This window comes from Labrus mixtus, chromosome 14 (genome assembly GCF_963584025.1).
Source record: "Labrus mixtus chromosome 14, fLabMix1.1, whole genome shotgun sequence".
NCBI lineage: Eukaryota > Metazoa > Chordata > Actinopteri > Labriformes > Labridae > Labrus > Labrus mixtus.
Window position 1 is genome coordinate 9,244,184 of NC_083625.1, and position 19,802 is coordinate 9,263,985.

The 19,802-nt window shown below is 41.7% G+C and overlaps 1 protein-coding gene across 5 annotated transcripts in view; it reads right to left on the reverse strand.

The window, feature by feature from the left end:
• Positions 1-8,791, reverse strand: part of cadm2a (cell adhesion molecule 2a) — a 219,988-nt gene extending 211,197 nt beyond the window's left edge. For 2 of the 5 annotated variants that reach the window (XM_061054919.1, XM_061054922.1), the window contains exon 1: positions 8,275-8,790. In XM_061054919.1, coding sequence (XP_060910902.1) covers positions 8,275-8,335 — 61 coding nt within the window. In that variant the 5' untranslated portion in view covers positions 8,336-8,790. Of the gene's footprint in view, positions 1-8,274 lie in introns of all 5 variants that reach the window. The other 3 variants (XM_061054921.1, XM_061054920.1, XM_061054923.1) reach the window with 3 other exon arrangements.
• Between the last annotated feature and the right edge of the window lie 11,011 nt (positions 8,792-19,802).

Sequence of the window (19,802 nt, forward strand, 5' to 3'; positions counted from 1 at the left end):
AAAAACAGGCTGAGTTCAAAATATAATCACAGCTGTGCAAATATTCAGTATAATAGAACAACCTTCAGTGTGATATTTCTTTCATGCAACAGGTACAGGCTGCAGAAAACTGAAGCGTTACAGCTAGTATGTAACAGTTTTAGGGCCTGTGTCCATTGATGCCAATTTTGCACTGGCAGCGCCCATTTGCTGTGTCCTCAGTTGAAAATAGTTCAACTTTTGGAACTACGCTGTTCTGATCAATGTCACTTCTTCCTTACCGACCATCCAGAACCAAGACAGGGCGGGACATCTGATATCAGCTTTGTAAACAACAATGGCGGATGACAAACCAATCTGACTTCTTGAGGGAACAATTTCCAAGTCGAAAGCAACTGCCAAAGCCAGGACACGATTCTTTTACATTATTTTGAAGTAGTTCTTGGTGACATTTCGTCGATTTAAAGCAACTATTAAGCATACAGAGCTATTCAAAACCGACCGTACGCTCTAACGGTCACTTCAGAGGGAAGTGGAAGTCAACTATCGTACAGCAAGCACCGATAAGAATCTGCATTTGTGATGTTACAGACCTTTTAGTGAACACAAAGTATTTTTGAATCATTCAGTTGGCTTTCCTGTTGTTCTATAACTTAATAATAATAATAATACATTGGTTTTATAAAGCGCTTTTCTGAAAACTCAAAGACGCTTTGACAAAAACATAAAACAATGAAACAAAAACGACGAGGACAGTACAACGAAGAAGTAATGTAAGGGGGGGGGGGGGGGGGGAGTGTGGGAGTTAGTGGTTGTTGGCAGTGATGAAGAGGTGAGTTTTGAGGGAGTTCTTGAAGGAGGTGAGTGTGGGGGAGTCTCGGATGTTTTTTGGGAGTGAGTTCCAGAGGGTGGGAGCAGCAATGGAGAAAGCCCTGTCCCCCCAGGACCCGATAGCTTGTCCTGCAGGGGGGGGGGGGGGGGACAGGGCTTTCTCCATTTTTCTCCAGGAGGTTTGCATCCGCAGACCTGAGAGTGCGGGTGGGAGTATGCCGGTGGAGGAGCTCAGACAGGTAGGGGGGAGCCAGGTTGTGAAGGGCTTCGTAGGTGAGGATGAGGAGCTTGAAGTTGATACGCTGGGGGCTGGGGAGCCAGTGGAGGTCATGAAGACTGGAACTTGACGTTGGAACGCATAGACGTTTCCAAGCTCTCTTTGTACTTTGTGTAGATGAATCATTTGGTAATTCAAACATTAATCTGTATGCTTACTTTTCAATAAAAATCACTCTGAATCAACTCTGAATAAAGCGCCATCAGCTGATATCTTAACTGAGCTCCCTACTGGGAGGTTTATTTAGGGTGCTAACTCGCTGTCTGCTTCGACTGTTGTAGCAGCCAAATCCACCTGTGGGCTCTGATTCTCAGTGTTCTACATGTGAGGCTGCATTTGATCTCTCCCTTTTCTCAAGTTGGGCTGGCTTTAAATTACCATCCACAGAAGGGATATGAAACACAGCGTGGATGCCAAAATAAAAATAAAAAAAAACCCTACATTTATTCTGCATTGATTCTGTACCAAAGCGTTTTATCTGTGGATTAGAAACGAGGTTGACTCATGCTCTGTACTTGGAACCAGGAAGCTATTAGCACACATCCTCACTAGCATATGATTCTATTAGATAATACCTATCACTTAAGCTCAAATAATGCGCTATTGATCTGAATTAAACTGCTATCTTATAAATGTGACATGTTCTTGAATTTAAGCCTGATAACATAATTAGGGATGCTTTTTTTTTTTTTTAAGTGTTGGCTTAAAATGTGCAGTTATTTGATGGTGCGTCATCATCATCATCATCATACAGCCAATTACTTAGTATTTATTTTATTTTCAGGAGATTTCTTGCCAGGATCTGTAAAGCCAACTTGAATGGCTGCTTCAAAGCTCCGGGGACGTGTTTGTGCTGGAAAACCTGCAAAATATGTATGAAATGGGTATTTTACAGTAAGACCATATTCTCATAGGACACAGTCTTCGTGTCATTGTGTTCTGAAATACAGGCAGCATGAACCTCTCCTCCAACTGCTTGTGCAGAAGTCTCTCTGCGGCCTGTCTCAAAAAACCTCTCTGACATGCTTGTGACATATGAGAAGTCTGGGACCCCGAGGACAACTGGGGCTGGTTTACTGGCAGTCCCAAGAGTAAGAACAAAACAGGATGAAGCAGAATTTTATCATACAGCTCAGACCTGGAATAATCTTTCAGCCGATGTAAAACCAGCTCAGACTCTGACCACTGTTAAGCCCACACTGAAAGCTATTTTTTTCCAGTGCCTTCTCTCCCATCTTATAACGGCAAATCTATCTTTAAGCGCTGTTTTAATTTTAACTATCCACTTTTGTCTTTTTAATGATGTTGTGTTCCTTGTCTTACATACAGAGCAATAAATGATGAGTTGAACCACAAGATACCGTTTTGTTTTTGGTTTTTTTTTTTTAGATATTTTTTGGGACTTTTGGACTTTATTAGAGTGGACAGCTGAAGAACAGAGACAAGGAAGGAAGTTTTGGGAAAAGAGAGTGGGGGATGACATGCAGCAAATGGCCAAGGTTGGATTAGAAGCCACGACCCACTGACTGAGATATAGTTTTAATGTCTTTTACTGTTCAAGTGTGGATTCCATCACAAAGGTATCACTCTGCTAAGAAACACATCACTAATCATTATGGTACACTGACACTTGCATCATTAACAGAAAGTAGTTCCACTTGACTATATCAAATATGGGCATTATTTCTAAATATAAACATAATGTATTATTTATCCAAATACATAACAAATGAATTTAAGTACATTGTGAATCTTTTTCTCATGTGCTTTTGAATTTGAAATCAGTGTCTTTTATTATGTTTTATTACTCTGTATGGCGGAATTGGATCAGTGTATGAAATGTGCTCTCCAAAAAAAAAAAAACCTACCTTGCCTTGTCTGAATGTTTTTGCACTTCCTGGAATTTAAACACAGGCTCAGATTTGGGAGATGATTTCTAAGCTTCCCATAATGAGAATGAAATAGAGGGCCTTTAAAATTAGAATACTGGTGCTTGACAAATTGTTCAATTGATTTCTGTTTTCAATTTTAGGGAAGCAATTTTGAGGGCATGGATTTGCAAGCTACCTATTACTTGACGAGACGACGCTGAACTGCAGAGAAGCTACAGGAGAGAGAGAGAGAGAGAGAGATCTAGTTAAGTGAACTGAAGTCACATTTGTGCCTTTCTCTTCTTAAAAATACATAATCTGGACGAATCTAATGTCTGGGCTTATCTTCACAGAATGAAAGGCCTAAGGGGGTACAAGAAAGAAGCCATAGTAACATGTAAATTACAAAGACAAGTCCTTCCTGGACCCTTAAAGTTGTTCTGACATTTTTATATCCACAAAAAATGATGATGAAATTAAATACACAACTTGAATCAATCACTGATAACTACTACCTAGCTAGTGCACATTATAGTTCAACCTAGTGTTGTAATACTCAAAACCGGTTTTGGTGTCAGGACCACTTTTTGAGGGTCTCGGTCTGGTCTGAGAATCAAAAGCATTTTTGTCTCAAGACCATTCAAGACCACCACTGATATTATTTTTCCATGTAATTACTTCGATTATAAGGAAAACGCCCCTTTCTAAAAAAACAAAAAAACAACTAATAACTTCAATACATTCATAATTTGATTTTTATCCCCCGGTTATGACCGCAACCTTCCTGGTGTTACAGTCTAAGTGAGTGACACGCCTTCTACACACATGATGATGTTTCATTGATATTTATGGTCCCAGTCTTGTCTCTGTCTCACCCTGTCTTGGTCTTGACTCGTTCTCCATCCCTAAATGTCTTGGTCTTGTCTCAGTCTTGGGGCACTCTGGTCTCGGGTACGTCTTGGTCTCGGTCGGTGTGGTCTTGACTACAACACTAGTTCAACCACAAATTGAACACTTACACTTGGAAACCCACCCACACTTAATCTAAAAAAATGTTGGTATGCTTGGGAAAATTCTAGATCAAATGATTCCTTCTCAGTAACGGAGGTTAAATTAAATACCACAGCGAATGATGAGCCCTTCTATTCATAAATCTTTTTAACCCTCCATTCTTCAAGCTCACCCTCTCTCTGTATGACACACGGGAACAAAATGAAGAAGATCAAAAATAAATATGGATTTCAAGAAATGGAGAACAAATTATTTTTAACCCTTCTAATCCGACATTATGAAAAAAGATTTTATGACAAAACGCTGTCTTATCTGACTGGCATTGCCGGCTGTGTTGTGTCATTGAATAAATCTTATTTTACACACTCGTAGGAGATTTCCACAGGCTCACTGGGAAACAAAGGAAGACATTTGCATGAAGCTTAAAACTTTTTAACCCTTGCTTGGTTAAGTTTTTTTGCTGTGATTCACTGCCATCTGTGATTACACGTGTACTAAGCTCAGCATGGACTGACCTTCTGCCTCCTTCTGTCTAAATGTATCTGTATGTATAAGCCCACCATATGAGCATTTGTATTAAGCGTGTCTTGCTTTATTTCACATTTCCAAGCTACATGTTTGGCAGTTAACTGATTCGATACAGGATTTGGAAGCAGGTGGTAGGTTCACCGTACAGTAACCGTTCCTGGAGCAGTTCTGCCCATAAAGAGCTTGTAAGCTCCGAATACTTGCCATGTACTTAAAGCCTCCTCCTCCTCTCTGTTCAAACTTTTTTTAACACCTGGACTAACAAAAGACTGGCTTTGATCATGGGAAATCCCCTGGCAGTGCAGCAATGAATCCACAGTGGAGAACCATGTGTGTTTGTGTGTGTGTGTGTGTGTGTGTGTGTGTGTGTGTATGATGCACATTGAGCCAGTGCTCGTGCTTTACTAAAGAGTCTCAGCATGGCATTGGTTTGCGGTACGTAGATCCTCACATGTTCTACCTGTCAAAGCATGGTAATGTCAATAGAACACTCTCTCTCTCACACAGAAGCAGGAGGCAGAGAGCAGAGGACCAGGAAAGAGAGAGAACATCTTGTTTTCTCCTGTGTAATCAGTGTCTCTACAAACACCACACACACTTTTACAACACACACACACACACACACACACACACACACACACACACACAAACACACACACAAACACACACACACACACACACACACACACACAAGGCTGCTTGTTATCAGAAGCTTTCCCACGCTGCTGTGCTACAAAGCTTCCACACCAGGATGGGAGGATGAAGCGAGGGAGGAATGGACGGAAGTACAGAGGGATGGAGGGTCAGCCTCCAGAGGGCTTAGACTCACTGCGGGGATAAACACATCCCTCAGCAGGGGTTTGTATTTAGGCAAGCAAGATCAGAGTTCAAAACAGGCGGACTAGCGGGCGGGCAGAGTGACAGGACACAGAGGACACAGCGAGAGCAGCGGAGATAAACAGGCATGGGCACATTGCGCACACTTTAGCTAAGGAGATTGCACATTCCTCCTCCACACCTCTCCACCCACATTTACTCTTACATCAACTCCTCTTTTCTAGAACATCTCCCTCTCTCTCTCTCTCTCTCTCTCTGTCTCTCTCTCTCTCTGCCTGCATCTCCCCTCCTCGCCTACCGCTCAGCCCCGAGCTCTTACGTAAGAGGGGACATTTGCATAACAGGCTGTTTTCTCCGGCTCCGGCACGAGCACATGAGACACACCGGATAATATGTTAACAACTCGGCCTGTTTGGTAAACAACAACCTCCATCACAACACTTCACATTCACACTATATAGCGCAAGGCAGGTCTAGTTGGTGACAGAGATTCAGTGTCTCTGGATGTCTTGATGCCAGCTGGCGGCGGGCCAGAGGGGCTGAAACAGCTGTCATTTACAGAGCGCGAGGATATGGCTTCAGCGAGGTAGACTTCATTCAGGAGGAGGCTGACCTGCCTGCTGTGTGGAACCTATACAATAATAGGTCTTGCACCGAGAGATGACTGTTCAAATCAAGCAGCCTAGCATTATCCTCTTCAGTGCGAGGGAGAGAGAGGAAGAGACTGATGTGTGCGTATGGTGTGTGTGTGTGTGTGTGTGTGTGTGTGTGTGTGTGTGTGTGTGTGTAGAAGGAAACCACACATCAAATGAGCCCCGAAGTGTGCTCTGCTGTTATGTCTTTGCTGAGGCCTCTTCAAACATAAGCTCTACAAACAGGTCACACATTTGCAGGGATATATGCAAACACACATACGCACACACGCACACGCCCTCATATAATGAGTGTGCCGCCCTTAGGAGGATACAGAGGAAGAGGCAGGCTCTGGAACGTCAATAAATGCTGCAGTGCTTGCTATATAGGATATATCAGATACCCTGAGATACCTCATTACATAGCAATTCATTATGATAAGAATAGCCTTAATCGTGTCTGCTTATTAAGAAATGGCTGCTCTCTAACACACATGCACGCACACACACACATCTCTGATAGAAAAAAAAATGAATGCTGGAGAGATTCAAGTGCAGCGGGTCCCTCATCTGGGATTTCTCATCGTGCATTCTCGTGTGGAAAATGGCTGTCAAAGCCAAGTTTTCATGTGGATAAATTTGCAGTGCGTTGCTTGATGTGATTCAAGGGTGGGAGGAATTGGACTTCATATCGCAAAACTGATGCTCAGCGTGGCATATGTGGCCCTGCTGTTAGGCAGACAGTTGTTTCAGAGTGAATCCATCACCCTCCTGCTATTGTGACACAGCATGGTTGTGGAGGCAGCTCAAGAGGATGTGCCCCCCCCCCTTCACAACTTTTAACATAAATCTGTATTGTGCTACATTTTTCTTGGATCCATTACGGGACTTGGATGCTATCCATTACTTCCTAATGTTTTATACACTGTGTTCAGTTCACAGAGAATGGAATACAACCAAAAAAATACCACTGGGTTGTGCTCATGCCACTTTCTATCAGATTCGTGCAGCGATTCTGGAAGAGAAATGAATGCATTCAACTTTAGAACAAGGCTGCAAAGTGTCTGCTCGAGGAAGTCATTCCCATTATAAGAATATTCTACAGCAATGCACAAGATGCTTTTATATTAGAAAAGCTAGTACTTTATCATGTAACTATTCTATCTCTACACTAATGCATCACTATAAAAACACTCTGAAGCTTCCTATTAAGAGGCACACACAATCCACTGTGACCTTGACCCCCAATGTCACCTTAATCTCCTGTTTACAGTCAGGTCCTCTACGTGGACCTGAACGCACCTTCGCTTTCTGCTGTGTGATCTTCCATAAAAGGATTTTTGCATTCAGACTTGATCAGCTGTCACCGAATTCAGTTTCATTTTGCAAACTCCAGAGCCCAGGCACAAGAATCATCAAGCTGAAGATATTTGTAAAGTGAAGCTCTACCTGAGAGGAGGACAGATCTGAATGTATCAGCAGGAACTTTTCAATGAAATGATCCTTTCTTTGATTCAAATCAGGCCTGTACATCTGTTACAACTTATTCATGTCCATAGCCTTTTTGACGCCCTAAGCTGGCACACCTGGGCAGACTGTGCGATTTACAGGCGCCACACCTCAACAGAGGAGAGATATGTTACACAAGAAAAAATAAAAAATATACATTTTTGTGCCTGTGTGATTCGGTGTTCTGTCTTACTCAAAAAAGCATCAATCAGCTCAGTGCGTAAACGCTGCCAGTCTCTCTGTGACTCATCCAAGTGCTGCGAGTCAAAAACAACCGCGGGGTTGGTTATTTGACGTTGAGGTGTGTCTTCCTAGCGGTCTCTTTTTTTTCTCACTACCTCCTCGTGCATGGGACTCAAATTGGGGATGTATAGACACAGGGGGGGCACGCCAGCCTGCGTGGCTTAAGCTCGTGTCCTGACCATGCAATTATAAAAAAAATAGGGTTCCCTTCATTCCTGGACATTCACATCCAAGAGGTCCCGAGTATAACAGGACAAAACCCTCTCTCTCTCGCCTCATGGTATCACGCACGTTTGCATGCGCACGTAGATTCAGCGCACGTACACACACGCGCAGGCACAGACGCACATCTACATGAGAATGGGAGACTCAAAAAGGAAGAAAGAATGAGAGAGAGAGGGGGGGGGGGGGGGAGAGAGAGAGAGAGAGAGAGAGAGCTCCGCATCCTCCAGCCAGGACCCGCGTGGACCTGAACCTGCTGTTGGCCTGTATACACAAACACATATACAAAGCACCAACACAAACACGCGTAAAGCACAAGTCGTCCCGGGCTCACCTTTCAGTAGAATCCCGTAAATAGTGTAGAGGGTGAAAATCAAATTGCTCTTGAGATTCATCCTGCCTCCTCTCGCTCTTTCTTCCTCTTTCCCTTCTGCGCTAACTTCTCCTCTCCGTCTCTCCCCTCTGGACCTCGAGCCGGACCGGACCGCTTCCTCAGCTATCCAGGTGGACTTGGGAGTGCGAGCGTCTTTTTTTGCGTCTCTTGGAAAAGGGGGGATAACACAACCGACTTCACGGTCCGACTTTGCAGCTTTAAAACGCGGAAATAATATCGCTCCTTGAGCCAAACAATAGTCTGGGTGATTTCAGAGATGCACCGGCGCAAAGGTGCACTGCGCTGTTCTGTTTTTTTTTTTTTTTGAGTCTGCAAACAACTGCAGTACACCTCAGGGAGTGGGTAGAGTAGTCCTCCGGTATCACACAATATGCTGCTGCTGCCGTTACTGCTACTGTCTGCCCTGGTCCCGGTCTGCTGTGGCGCACAATCCACAGAGCAGCGAACACGAGTGGACTGTTTGAGTCCCGCCCACGCAGCTTTGACGGACACAGAAGGTGAGCCAATCACGGGGACGCGAGTCTAAGCGAAATGGGGGGAAAAGAGGCGAGGAGGGGGGGGTCAGCGTGTGAGACACACTGCAAGAAATATCAAAATCATCATGATTTTTACTTTTAGTGACTGTAAAAAATACTTAAATGTTTCCCCTAAAAGCCAAATTTAAAAATAGAAAATACATTATTTATTTCTATCATTTATTTCAAGTGCTTCAACCTTTTCTAGGAAAAGAGGGATAATCATATAGCATTGACATTTGTATTACTTTAACTTTTTGTAGTTTAGAAATAAAGAACTTGCTTTTGAATTTTGCTTCATGCCATTTTTGCAAAACAAATGAAACCAAATGTAATATAAATAAAGGTATAACTCTTTAATAAACACATTTACAAACTGCAAAATAACAAACCGTGGAGAGGTGGGAAGATGAGAGGAAATGTGAAAATATCTATTCTGTAAATTAAAGTAAACATAATTATTTACACTCATTTCTTAAAAGCAGAGTTCATTGTTAAAGCGGAATTCTCAGCAAGCAGTGCAGAGGCTTCTCAAGCAGCAACCAGAGAAGAAGATCACTGACATAGATCTGAATCATCTGCTAAAAATGTGAAATTATTCAATTTGACTGTGATTTCTTTTAATTTTAGTGCATATAAATACAGCGTGAGAAGCATAGCCTCCAGGAGTTGGCCCTTTCCTTAACATTCTCTATCAATGTAAGCCAGATCAGGGTAAAACAAGAGGTACCCTGATGATCATTTTTTGCAGTGGACGTGTTGATGCGCTCAGAATTCAAAACAGAGAAAGAGCATGCACACGTGCTTCTGGGTGTGAGCTATGAACTTAAAGGTTTCATGTCTCTTTTCGCTCTGTTGCTTGTGACGATCCAGGTTAGAGGGCTGTGAAGTATTAAAGTTGACAACTGACAGAGCTTTGAAGATTGTCCTGCAGAGGGACAATCAGAGGGGCGGAGAGGTGAGGTGGGATGAGATGGGGGACAAGGCGTGTGTATGGGAGCAAGGGGACAATAGGAGGGAAGGGCCTATACAGTTGGTTCAGGAAAAGCTGCTAGGACTGAAATAGACAAAGAGCGGGTTTACTTGGGTCGAAGAGACAGAAGTGTACAGGCAGAGAGGTGTGCAGTCTATGGCTGAGGTATTCAATGTTTGTCTCGGTTATTGGGCGGTGTTTCTGGATGTAGCAGCTCTGAGTGTTCAAGAAGTGACACACAGGATGGGCTGAGGAACAGAGCTGAGTATATAATAATAATCACACTGGCTATCAATCAGATATCAAAAGATAATTTCATATGAACATAGTTTGATCAACATCTAGATTTTCTTTTTTTTTCTGTGGTTTATTTGGCAGAGACAGATGTCGTATACATGGAGAACTGAACAACAATGTCCCAAAGCACAGCACCACAGCATCTAGAGCTAATGCTAATTTCCAATGCCTGTCCCTGAATAGGCCTTTAAATCATGTTTGAGATTCCAGAGAAAGGACAGGAAGGATGCTTTGTTATGCAACACAAACATTAAAGATGATTATGAGCAAGTCTAAAATTGAAAAAGAAGAAATAAAAGGATTGCATACTGTAAGTCATTGGAAAAAATGCTTTGGACTATAATCTCTAAGGAATCACTTTGGAGAGTAGAACTAGTGAAAAGCACATTAAGTTGTAGATCCATGAAATGTTTCATGTACAAATATATATTTGGTGATCCCAAGCTGTACCACAGTTTGTTTTCATGTAAGGCATGAGGTCTCTGCATTAGAGTGCATCTTTACCTTCATTACACCCAGGGCTTCAAAACAAAACAACCCATGCATTATTTATTAAATTAGCTTTGCTTATTTTATGTTATGAGCCTATGCTAATAACAACACACTGTGTCAATCACACAATAAAAGGTGTTCAGCTGGGAACGTCCCCAGCAGACAAACGCAAAGAAAAATAGACTGAAAGTACTTAAGTCGAAAAATATTGCGTCATACTTCTCTAGTTAGTTTAAAGATCATGATGACATGGTTTGTTTTTTTCGGAAGTCATTCAAATCTGTCCTGCTATGGCACGTGATCTGTTCTCTCATATAAACACAATGTAAATGAGTGTAAACACACACACACACACCACATAACAGGGTCCCATGTGTCACCCAAAATAGTTGATCCTGTTTGTATTTGAGGCTACACTATAAATAAACTTGACTTGATCTGGCCTACCAATCTCAGTTTGGGTCAGTCCACTTTAAAAGGTAAGGGGGATGTGGTGAAAGAGGGGGACTGCACACCTTGTAATGGCTCATTTCACACTCTCAAAATTGGTGTGTGCCATCACTAGAGGCGTAGCGAGGAACCACTGTGGCTCTTCTCTGAAAAGCGTTTTGGATCCAGGAGAGAGGCCGGTCAGTGAACTGATAGAAAACAGCACATTCAAGTTTCCGCCTCACCTGGGATTGTCCCAGCGCTCCAGATGGCAGATAGACGGGTCTCTTTCTCTCTCTCTCTCTGTCAAACACAAACACACACACACACACACACACACACACACACACACACACACACACACACACACACACACACTAATGCAAAGCCTCCTCTCAGAGTTTGAAGTAAGCACCACCTGCTCCTGGCTGAGACCATTGTTCACTGGTCCACCTAATGTGGGCTGACACATGTTGCCAGGCTGAGGGCCGAGCACTTTGGCTTGGATGGAACAAGGCGGGGCACGACATAAATCACCTCAGCTTTTATATTGAAAATTTCTTTCATTCTTCTGTGTGTGTGTGTGTGTGTGCCCGATTGAATTACCTCTGCTTTGTCAGTTCTTTAAAAAAAGCCCTTCAAACAAAAGGAAATGTAAGATTGATGAATAAATAATGAAAAGATAAAACAGAAATGACAGCCAAAAAGAGAGATACACAGGCCTGTCACACGAGTTCATATTTGCTCCATAAAATCAAAATGATGTATATTTTTGGTATTTGGGAAGACATTTAGCAAACATTCTAGAGTGCATATTAAATTTTGTAGAATGCATGATCTTGAAATGCCAACCATTTAAATTGGTGCATACTGTATATAGATGACTAAAAAAAATCCAGGATGGAATTTTAATCAAGAACGCCAACAGCAAATTGAAGATCTGGTGAATATGGAGATGAACTTTAGCAAAGAAAATGTTTTGATTACACATTTGATAGCTCCACACTCCTCTTAACATCTTTTAATAACATAGAATTTAGAAGTTTGTGGTGTGAAATGGGGAACGGTGTGGGTGCTGTTGCCAGGATTTTTGTAGACCATAGAGCCCCCCTTTTTTTCTCAGCAGTCTTCTCCTGCTATCAATTTTTCATTTTCCTGTCTCCTGCTTATGACTATGCACTTTTTGGAAGTTGTTGTCGGGTAGACGAGTTAACAGTAATCTGGAACAGCTCACAAGTATGAGGAAATGAGGAAAGGAATTTTAAATCACAGCTTTTTGAGGACTGCCGAAGCGCATCACATTATGTGTGATAACTTGTTTTTAGCTAAGTTATCCACAGTGCAGAATGCCTGTCAACACACATACCATGTAGTCACTCGCTCTGCATGCCAAAACCGGAAAATTTGTTAGATCCAGTCCAGACAGAGAAGGAGGAAGCACATTGCTAAGTTGTGCTCCTGCACAGATGGGAAGCTTTGAGAGAAGAAACAGCCCTGAATGGATGTATAACTTCAGGATTATACAGGCAGTTTCTCCTGCAGACACCTGAGTGTTTTCCACCCACTCTGCCCGCAGTATAAATGACCTTTCCCTCAGAATTTTGGCGACCATGCAGTGCCACTGAGACCAGAGCCATTGCAGGATGCCACACCACAAGGGGAGACCGTCTGCCAAATACAACCAGATCCAACGCTCAGCAGCAGAGCCGAGATTAGAGTGGCACACCGATTGTTTCAGTACCACTCACTGGAAAAGTGCTCCTAGACCAAACTCTGAATACAAAGTCGGTGGGGACTGCTCTTTTGTAAATGCAGATGGCAGCATTCCACTTCCATTCACAAGTGTAGAAGAATGCAGACGCACCTTCTGAATAACATTTGTTCTCACAAATGGACTTTTAAAAAAAATGGACGAGCATGTACTGGTAGGGTTCAAGTTTTTGTGAATGTCACTTTCTGATTTGTGTTAGATTTCAGGCACTGGGACAGGAAATAAAGAATGTGTTGCTTGTGTTGCTTAGTAACTAAGGTCAAGTTCATATCCGGGCATATTCAGAAACAGACCAGTTAGTGTTGGTGGCTCCAAAGCTGTGTGCTATTTGGCTGATTGCTTTCAAAGATCATACCATGGTTTTGTATTCTTAAGTCAACTATTGTGGATACTTGACCCTGTGTCCACAGCAGTATTGTCTCAACCTGTGCTCCTTGGCTATTTTTTTTCTTTAACTAAAAGTGGTATGTTACTTCATAACAGATGTGAATTACAGAGGCACCATGCTAACCAAGGTACCACAATTATCAGCACTTTGTGTTTTTTTTTTTTTTCTCTTGTAGGCTCAGAATAATGTAACTTGTGGATCATAAATCGTGTGTGTGTGTGTGTGTTTGTTTGGGAGAGTCTGTTCGTGTGTATGTGTGTGTGTGTGTGTGTGTGTGTGTGTGTGTGTTTGTTTGAGAGAGTCTGTTCGTGTGTATGTGTGTGTGTGTGTGTGTGTGTTTGTGTGTGTGTGCGGTTATCAATTGGAAATTGGAAATTCAAAAGGTCAGAATCCTCTTCCTGCATGTTTTGTTGCCTGTGAAATGTCACATTATGTCTCGCTGGTTGTGCAACATAGCTTGTGTGCCACAGTCATTTCAGAGACAACACCTGAACCTGCAGGATTGATTTTTTTTAACCCAATCTTTGTATATTTGTCAGTGACAGAGGTAGTATGAATCCTCATTGCAGGTGATAACAAATGTGAACCTGACACAAATTATTCAGTTAGTCAAAGTGTTCAACAAGTACAGAAAAAATATATTATCGAGCTTTGTTTTTTTTTTTTTTCATCTTATCACTACTGATCATCCTAAACCTCTGAGACCTTTTGTACCAACGGTGTTTTCCTGAGAGGAAAAATGCAGCAAGACTGAGTTTTATTGGTTTACACATTATGAGTGACAAAGTCTGTCATGACCATTAGACAAAGCTGCAGCGAAGTCTAGCCTGTATCTTTCTATTTGCTTCTGCCTCTGTCTGTCTGTCTTTTTTTTTAGGTCTCATCTTTCAGCCTGCCTGTAAGTCTATCTATGAGCTTGGACACAATACAACATTTCATTCAATCAGATCCAGCACTGGTCTTGAGGGAAGTAGCCCGAGCTGAATACACCAACTGTTCCCTGGCAGCGGGAGAAAAATTATTAGCCAGTCCATTTAAGTTACATTTCCGTGTTTGATTGCCATATTCAGCTAAGCAGTGCTGGTGATGCCAAAATCAGTGGGAGGAAAGCTAAGATCAAGTGCTAAAAAGAGGCTCCTGATGCTTCAATTTTCCAACCAAACTCTGTGATGGTAGCAGAATTTGTATCTATCAAGGCAGCTATAGGGGACATTCTGAATGTGGTATGACATACATGTAGTGTATGTATATAATAGAAATGGCCCATTAAAGCATTCACTATGGACAAAAGAGAAGATTCACACAGTAGACAGGTGAGGGATTACTGCGTCTCATTTAAAAATGAACAGACATGCCAGCTATTTGGGTTCTTGAACCAAATTCAATCACTTTATGGATTTATATGGAAACTGCCTTCACACTGTTCACAATTTTAATATTTTTTAAGACTCAGAGAATATTATGATATTACAATATGTGCAAATGTATTTAGAATAGTATGAGTCATTCAGCTCTTTGAGGCTCATGTTTTTACGTCATAGAACACACAAAACACACACTCTCTCTCTCTCTCGTGCACACACAGAGTTATATGCTGCATCATTTGTCATTTGTTTGTAATAGGAGTGTGACTGTCCACAGCTGAGGTAACTAGTTGGGCCAAAGACTTCTCACTCATGCAGAACCACACAAATGCCATGTGAACGCTCACACACATGTGAGCGCCGCACACACATGAGCATACACAGAGACCAAGTGGGGACTGTCACCCAGCAGAGCAGAACTTGCACAGATTTTGGGATGATTCAGTGCAAAAGGTTGGCCTTCAGCTCACACAAACACACTTACACACACACACACACTCACGCACACACACTTTTCCTCACTCACCAGTTCCAGCCTGTAGGTAAGGGAAGGCTCACGAAATTGAGTTCACGGTGGTCGCTTAGCGATGTTGAGCAGAGGGGGTGTGCTTTCAGGCCAAATTGTTCTGGTTCCTCTTGGCTCCCCTCAATTCCGTTTGAGTGTTCAGGGGTGGAACGACGGCACAGTGATCAGGCGGCGCTGACATTTAGGAAGGAGGAAGGGGATAATAAAAGGCAGAAAGTGAGAATTTATCAGCTTCTTCACATAAAAAAACCTGTCGCATGGACAAACAGACATACAGATTGTTTGTCTGTAAAGGAAAATTAATTGGAATTAGTTTTATCTGACAAAAATAATCAATGTCTTATTGAAAACCTTCATATGGATTCACTTGATTTGAAAAGGTAAATCTGTAACAAAGCAAAAATGTGCTTTCAGCCAGAGACCACAGAGGTGCACTACAGAAGTATTTTCTATCTGTTTCTATCAAAATGTGTACAGTAAATCCTTCCTACTGCAGCAGGAATAACAGCCCTTTACTGCTTATCTTATCATGTGCAACATTACTTTCCAAAAGTGGGACATGTGCAATGTTGCTTTTAAGCACTGAGGGTATATTATGGACACCATCATGTGCAATATTACTTTTTCACCTGCTCTATGTTATGTACATTGCCATGTGCAGTAAATCTTGTTAATGTGCTCTATGTTACAGTTGCTATCATGTGCAATGTTACCGTCCAAATACTGGGCCATATCGTGTCTTGTGAGTTATTACCTATCAATACCGAGCCCATCCGGATCAGTAACTGGTTCAAGATACAGACCGGTTTGCTGAGCCCTGCATTGGCAAAAATGTAGCACAAACTGAGGCCCAATCATCATGTCACAAACCAGCTCAGACAACCAGTTTAGGCTTTGCTGCTTGTTCTGAATACTATGCTCAGCATTTTCAATCATTAAGACTAATACATTGACCTTTGACCTTTTTACAAGAGCAACGTTAGTGGCTAACTAGGTGTCTTATGAGTGTCTTTGAGATTGTCAAAGCGATTTGCAGTTCTCTACCTAAGGAAATTAAGTCATGTAGGGGCACAGATGGCTCCCCATGAACGGAGGCTGTAGTCCTCCAAGCGGGTGGCCCGGGTTCAAGTCCGACACTGTGGCTCTTTTCTGAATTCCCCACTCTCTCTCACTGGTTTCCTTTACAAACCACTGCTTTATCCAATAAAGGTAACCCCCCCCATCTAAATTTAATTTAATTAAAAAAAGTGTTTTTAAATGATGTAGTAATATTCTGCTTTGCTGAAGCTCTTATGTCAACTCATCCACTGTTACTTTATAAGGCACTGTTCCTTTGCATTCAACCATTTAACACTGTACAGTTTATATTCCAATTATATCTGTATTCTAATGTGTAACTCTTACTTGACTTTACTGTATTTTGGAGAAATCTTACACAAGAATTGACTTCAGGGTTAACTCAAGTTCTTTCTTTTTATTCCAACACAGGAAAACAAAGATGAAGAACAAACTAATGTTCTGATGTGTCTTCAGTGTAAGAAAAAAAGTCAAACTGGGTCACAAATGACTGCATATTTGCAAGGAAACGCTCACACAGTTTTTAAGCCAAAGGGTGTATGTAGCTAATTAGCAGATACCATTTTCTGCACCTCACTTTCAGCACTTTTCTACCATTTTCTCTGTTTTAATTCATTTGATCTCACTGCGACAGAGGTAAGTGTAGGAAAATGGCTAATTGGGCTGCTCATCTAGTCCTTCTTCATCTCATAGATTGATTTCTTTTTTCAGCTTGTGGGGGAAAAGCTCAGTATACATCTGTTCAATTCTTGGCTAAATGTACAGTCAAGTCTAAATTACCGTTTTCTCCCAAATGTCACCTTTGCAAAAAAGGAAGTTCTATGTGAAGAGCAATTCAATTTGTAGCTCACACAGGTACACACACAGATGTGCGTGTGTGTTTTTATTACCGCTAGAGGCGATGAGAAAACTTGGCTCCAACCGATCCAGATGTCTCGCTCCTCTTATGCTTATTCGACTGCATCCCTTGACGGGGAATACTTTGTCCAAACAACCATGTAGTACAACACAGACAAGCTTCCAATACTATTTCATTTATTGCCAAGTTCAATGTGAAAAAACAACTGGATGTTTTGCTTACTTGAACTGTGTGTTCACATCTCAAAATCCATCAAAAAAAAAAACTTCCTCAGAGACTGACTTTAACCATCTTTACCAACTTTTTGCAGCCTCACAATAAGTTTTACGAAACAATGTCCAGACTTTGAAAACACATTTCTCTCTCTGTATTGGCCCTCTACTCAAGGCTAAGCTAGCATTTTGACCACAATTTGAGCTTTTTGATATTGAAAGATGGATACAATGAACATGCACTCTTGCAGTTCAGTGTTGATGGGGAACATTTAATGCTGCTATATCTGTCTGCATTTCACAAACACGGCCAAGAGACTGCTCTTAGCAACAAAGCAAAGACGGCAACTTTCTGTCCCGACCTCATTTAATCTGATGCAACCTCATCTGTGATCACTTACACTTAGTAACCTGGCAACGCTCATTGGTGCGGGCTGTGAGTAATGCATCTAAGCTTGCAATAAATGACAATATTTAGCCACTGAAAAGCAATAAGCTCTGGCTGGCAGCAGCAATACTCTTGTAAAAAAACATGAAGGTGAAGGCAGGGTGAGAGGGATTTTTAACTTGCAATGCATGACACCACTGGCTCCTGATAAGAGTTAGCATCAGCAACAACATACACATATAGCAGCAACAGTTGCAATAACATAGGGCAGGTTCTTTAAAACAGTAATGTCCTATTGTGCGTGTGTAGGTGTGGGTTGGTGCTGTAGGGACATCAACCCATTTAAAGTTGTTCTCGTCAGCACTTTTGAAATCTATCCACCATTTTTAAATGGCACCTACAAAAATACAGACATTGATTAATTTCAGTTGATATTTGACGCATCAATGAGTAATAAAACACGGGTTTGTTGGCTGCTTTGTCTCGTCTTCTCAAGCCAATATAGAGCAGATGGTGAGTGTGTTTACATGCTAATTTGAAGTTCTGAGATTGATCCTACTCTCGATCTTATTGTGTATAAGATGTTGTTTATATTCCTGTTCAGTATGTAGGTTTCTGATCATTTGTGTGAGTTCTCATGAGCTTGGTCATGGTGTTTTGTTCTCACAAGAACATATTAGTCACTTGGACATGCACATATTCGTTTTATATGCCATTGGAGTACTCAGATAAGAATGTCCTACACACATAACACATAAAAGAGAAAAATGACAAGGATGTGTGCAATAGAATCAGCCGACGACTAGCTGTGCTGACACACTCTGGGTCATGGTCATGACTATTTTATTTGCAGCGTGCAGAATATGGCAATTCAATTCTTAAATGTACGTTTTTTTTCGATTTTGGTTTAACAAAATCTACAGGAACTGATTTTTTAAAAATACAATTGATGTTTGTAATTCAGAGGCCTGGGGTTAAATGTGTGTGTGTGTGTGTGTGTGTGTGTGTGTGTGTGTGTGTGTGTGTGTGTGTGTGTGTGTGTGTGTGTGTGTGTGTGTGTGTGTGTGTGTGTGTGAAGGCCTATTAGGACCTCAATACAGCAGCTGTAGCAAGACTAATGATGTTTAGGAAATTTGTTGAATTAGCAATAGCAACTCAATATGGTGCAGTCTTCAGATAAAGCATATGTTTCAGATTGTCCATCAACTGTAGAGTACTCACATGGACATCCACATGTCTAGAAATAGCTCGGTTTCTGTCTCTGATAAGAGACGGGCTTGGTCCTGGGAGATTGACAGTTAGCTGAAGAATGGGGGGCTGAGTTATAAAATAGATCATGAACATGTGAGCATTCTTAACATATAGACCGAGATAAAGTATGGAACATTAACACTTGCCGCACGTTTTATACAAAGCTAATACTTTAAATTGTAGGGATCTCCTGTATAGAGTTTAAATTGAAAAGACAATGACATTGCAGTGGACACAGTCAGAATTCTAAAAACTAACTTTAAGACACAGTTTGAAATGCACTATTGTATGTCATGAAGATATCTGATTGGTTGGCGTTATGTGAAAAAAGCAGCTCATTGTCTATATTTATATGGCCTTTTATCCCATTTTGTTCTAGATTCAAGGGCATAGCTGTCATCAGTTGGACAGCGATCATTTGCTGTGACAGAATTATGGTTCATTCATCTCTGGATCAATCAGGATTTAGACTTCTAAAGGCTGCCAGATTTCCTCACAGTTATTCTTCCTCCCTGGTTTGTTTATACCACGCGATACACCTGGTTATGCCAAAATACCTGTCATTGCTAGCCACTATTTTTAATTCAGCCATCTCTTGTTGTGGATTTAAAAGGGAACCAGTCTCACTACATACGTGTGAACTCCAGCCAATTGGTCCACACCAATCCTGCCGCCTACACAGACTGCTGAAGGAGCCAGGTCTACCCAAAACCGATCCAGTGACCTTTCTTCAGACCAGAAAGCGTTAAAACAGACAGCATGAGTGTTCCTTTAAAGATGCCTGTGTTTTTCTGCGTGGGCGTCTTCACCCCATTAGAGTGAACACACTGCTGATCTATGCCCTGCTGTGCTGTGGAGCTCACCGTCTTCAACAAAAGCAACATTAATAACACTGTTTGATGACAGTGAAGTGATTGCTTAGATAA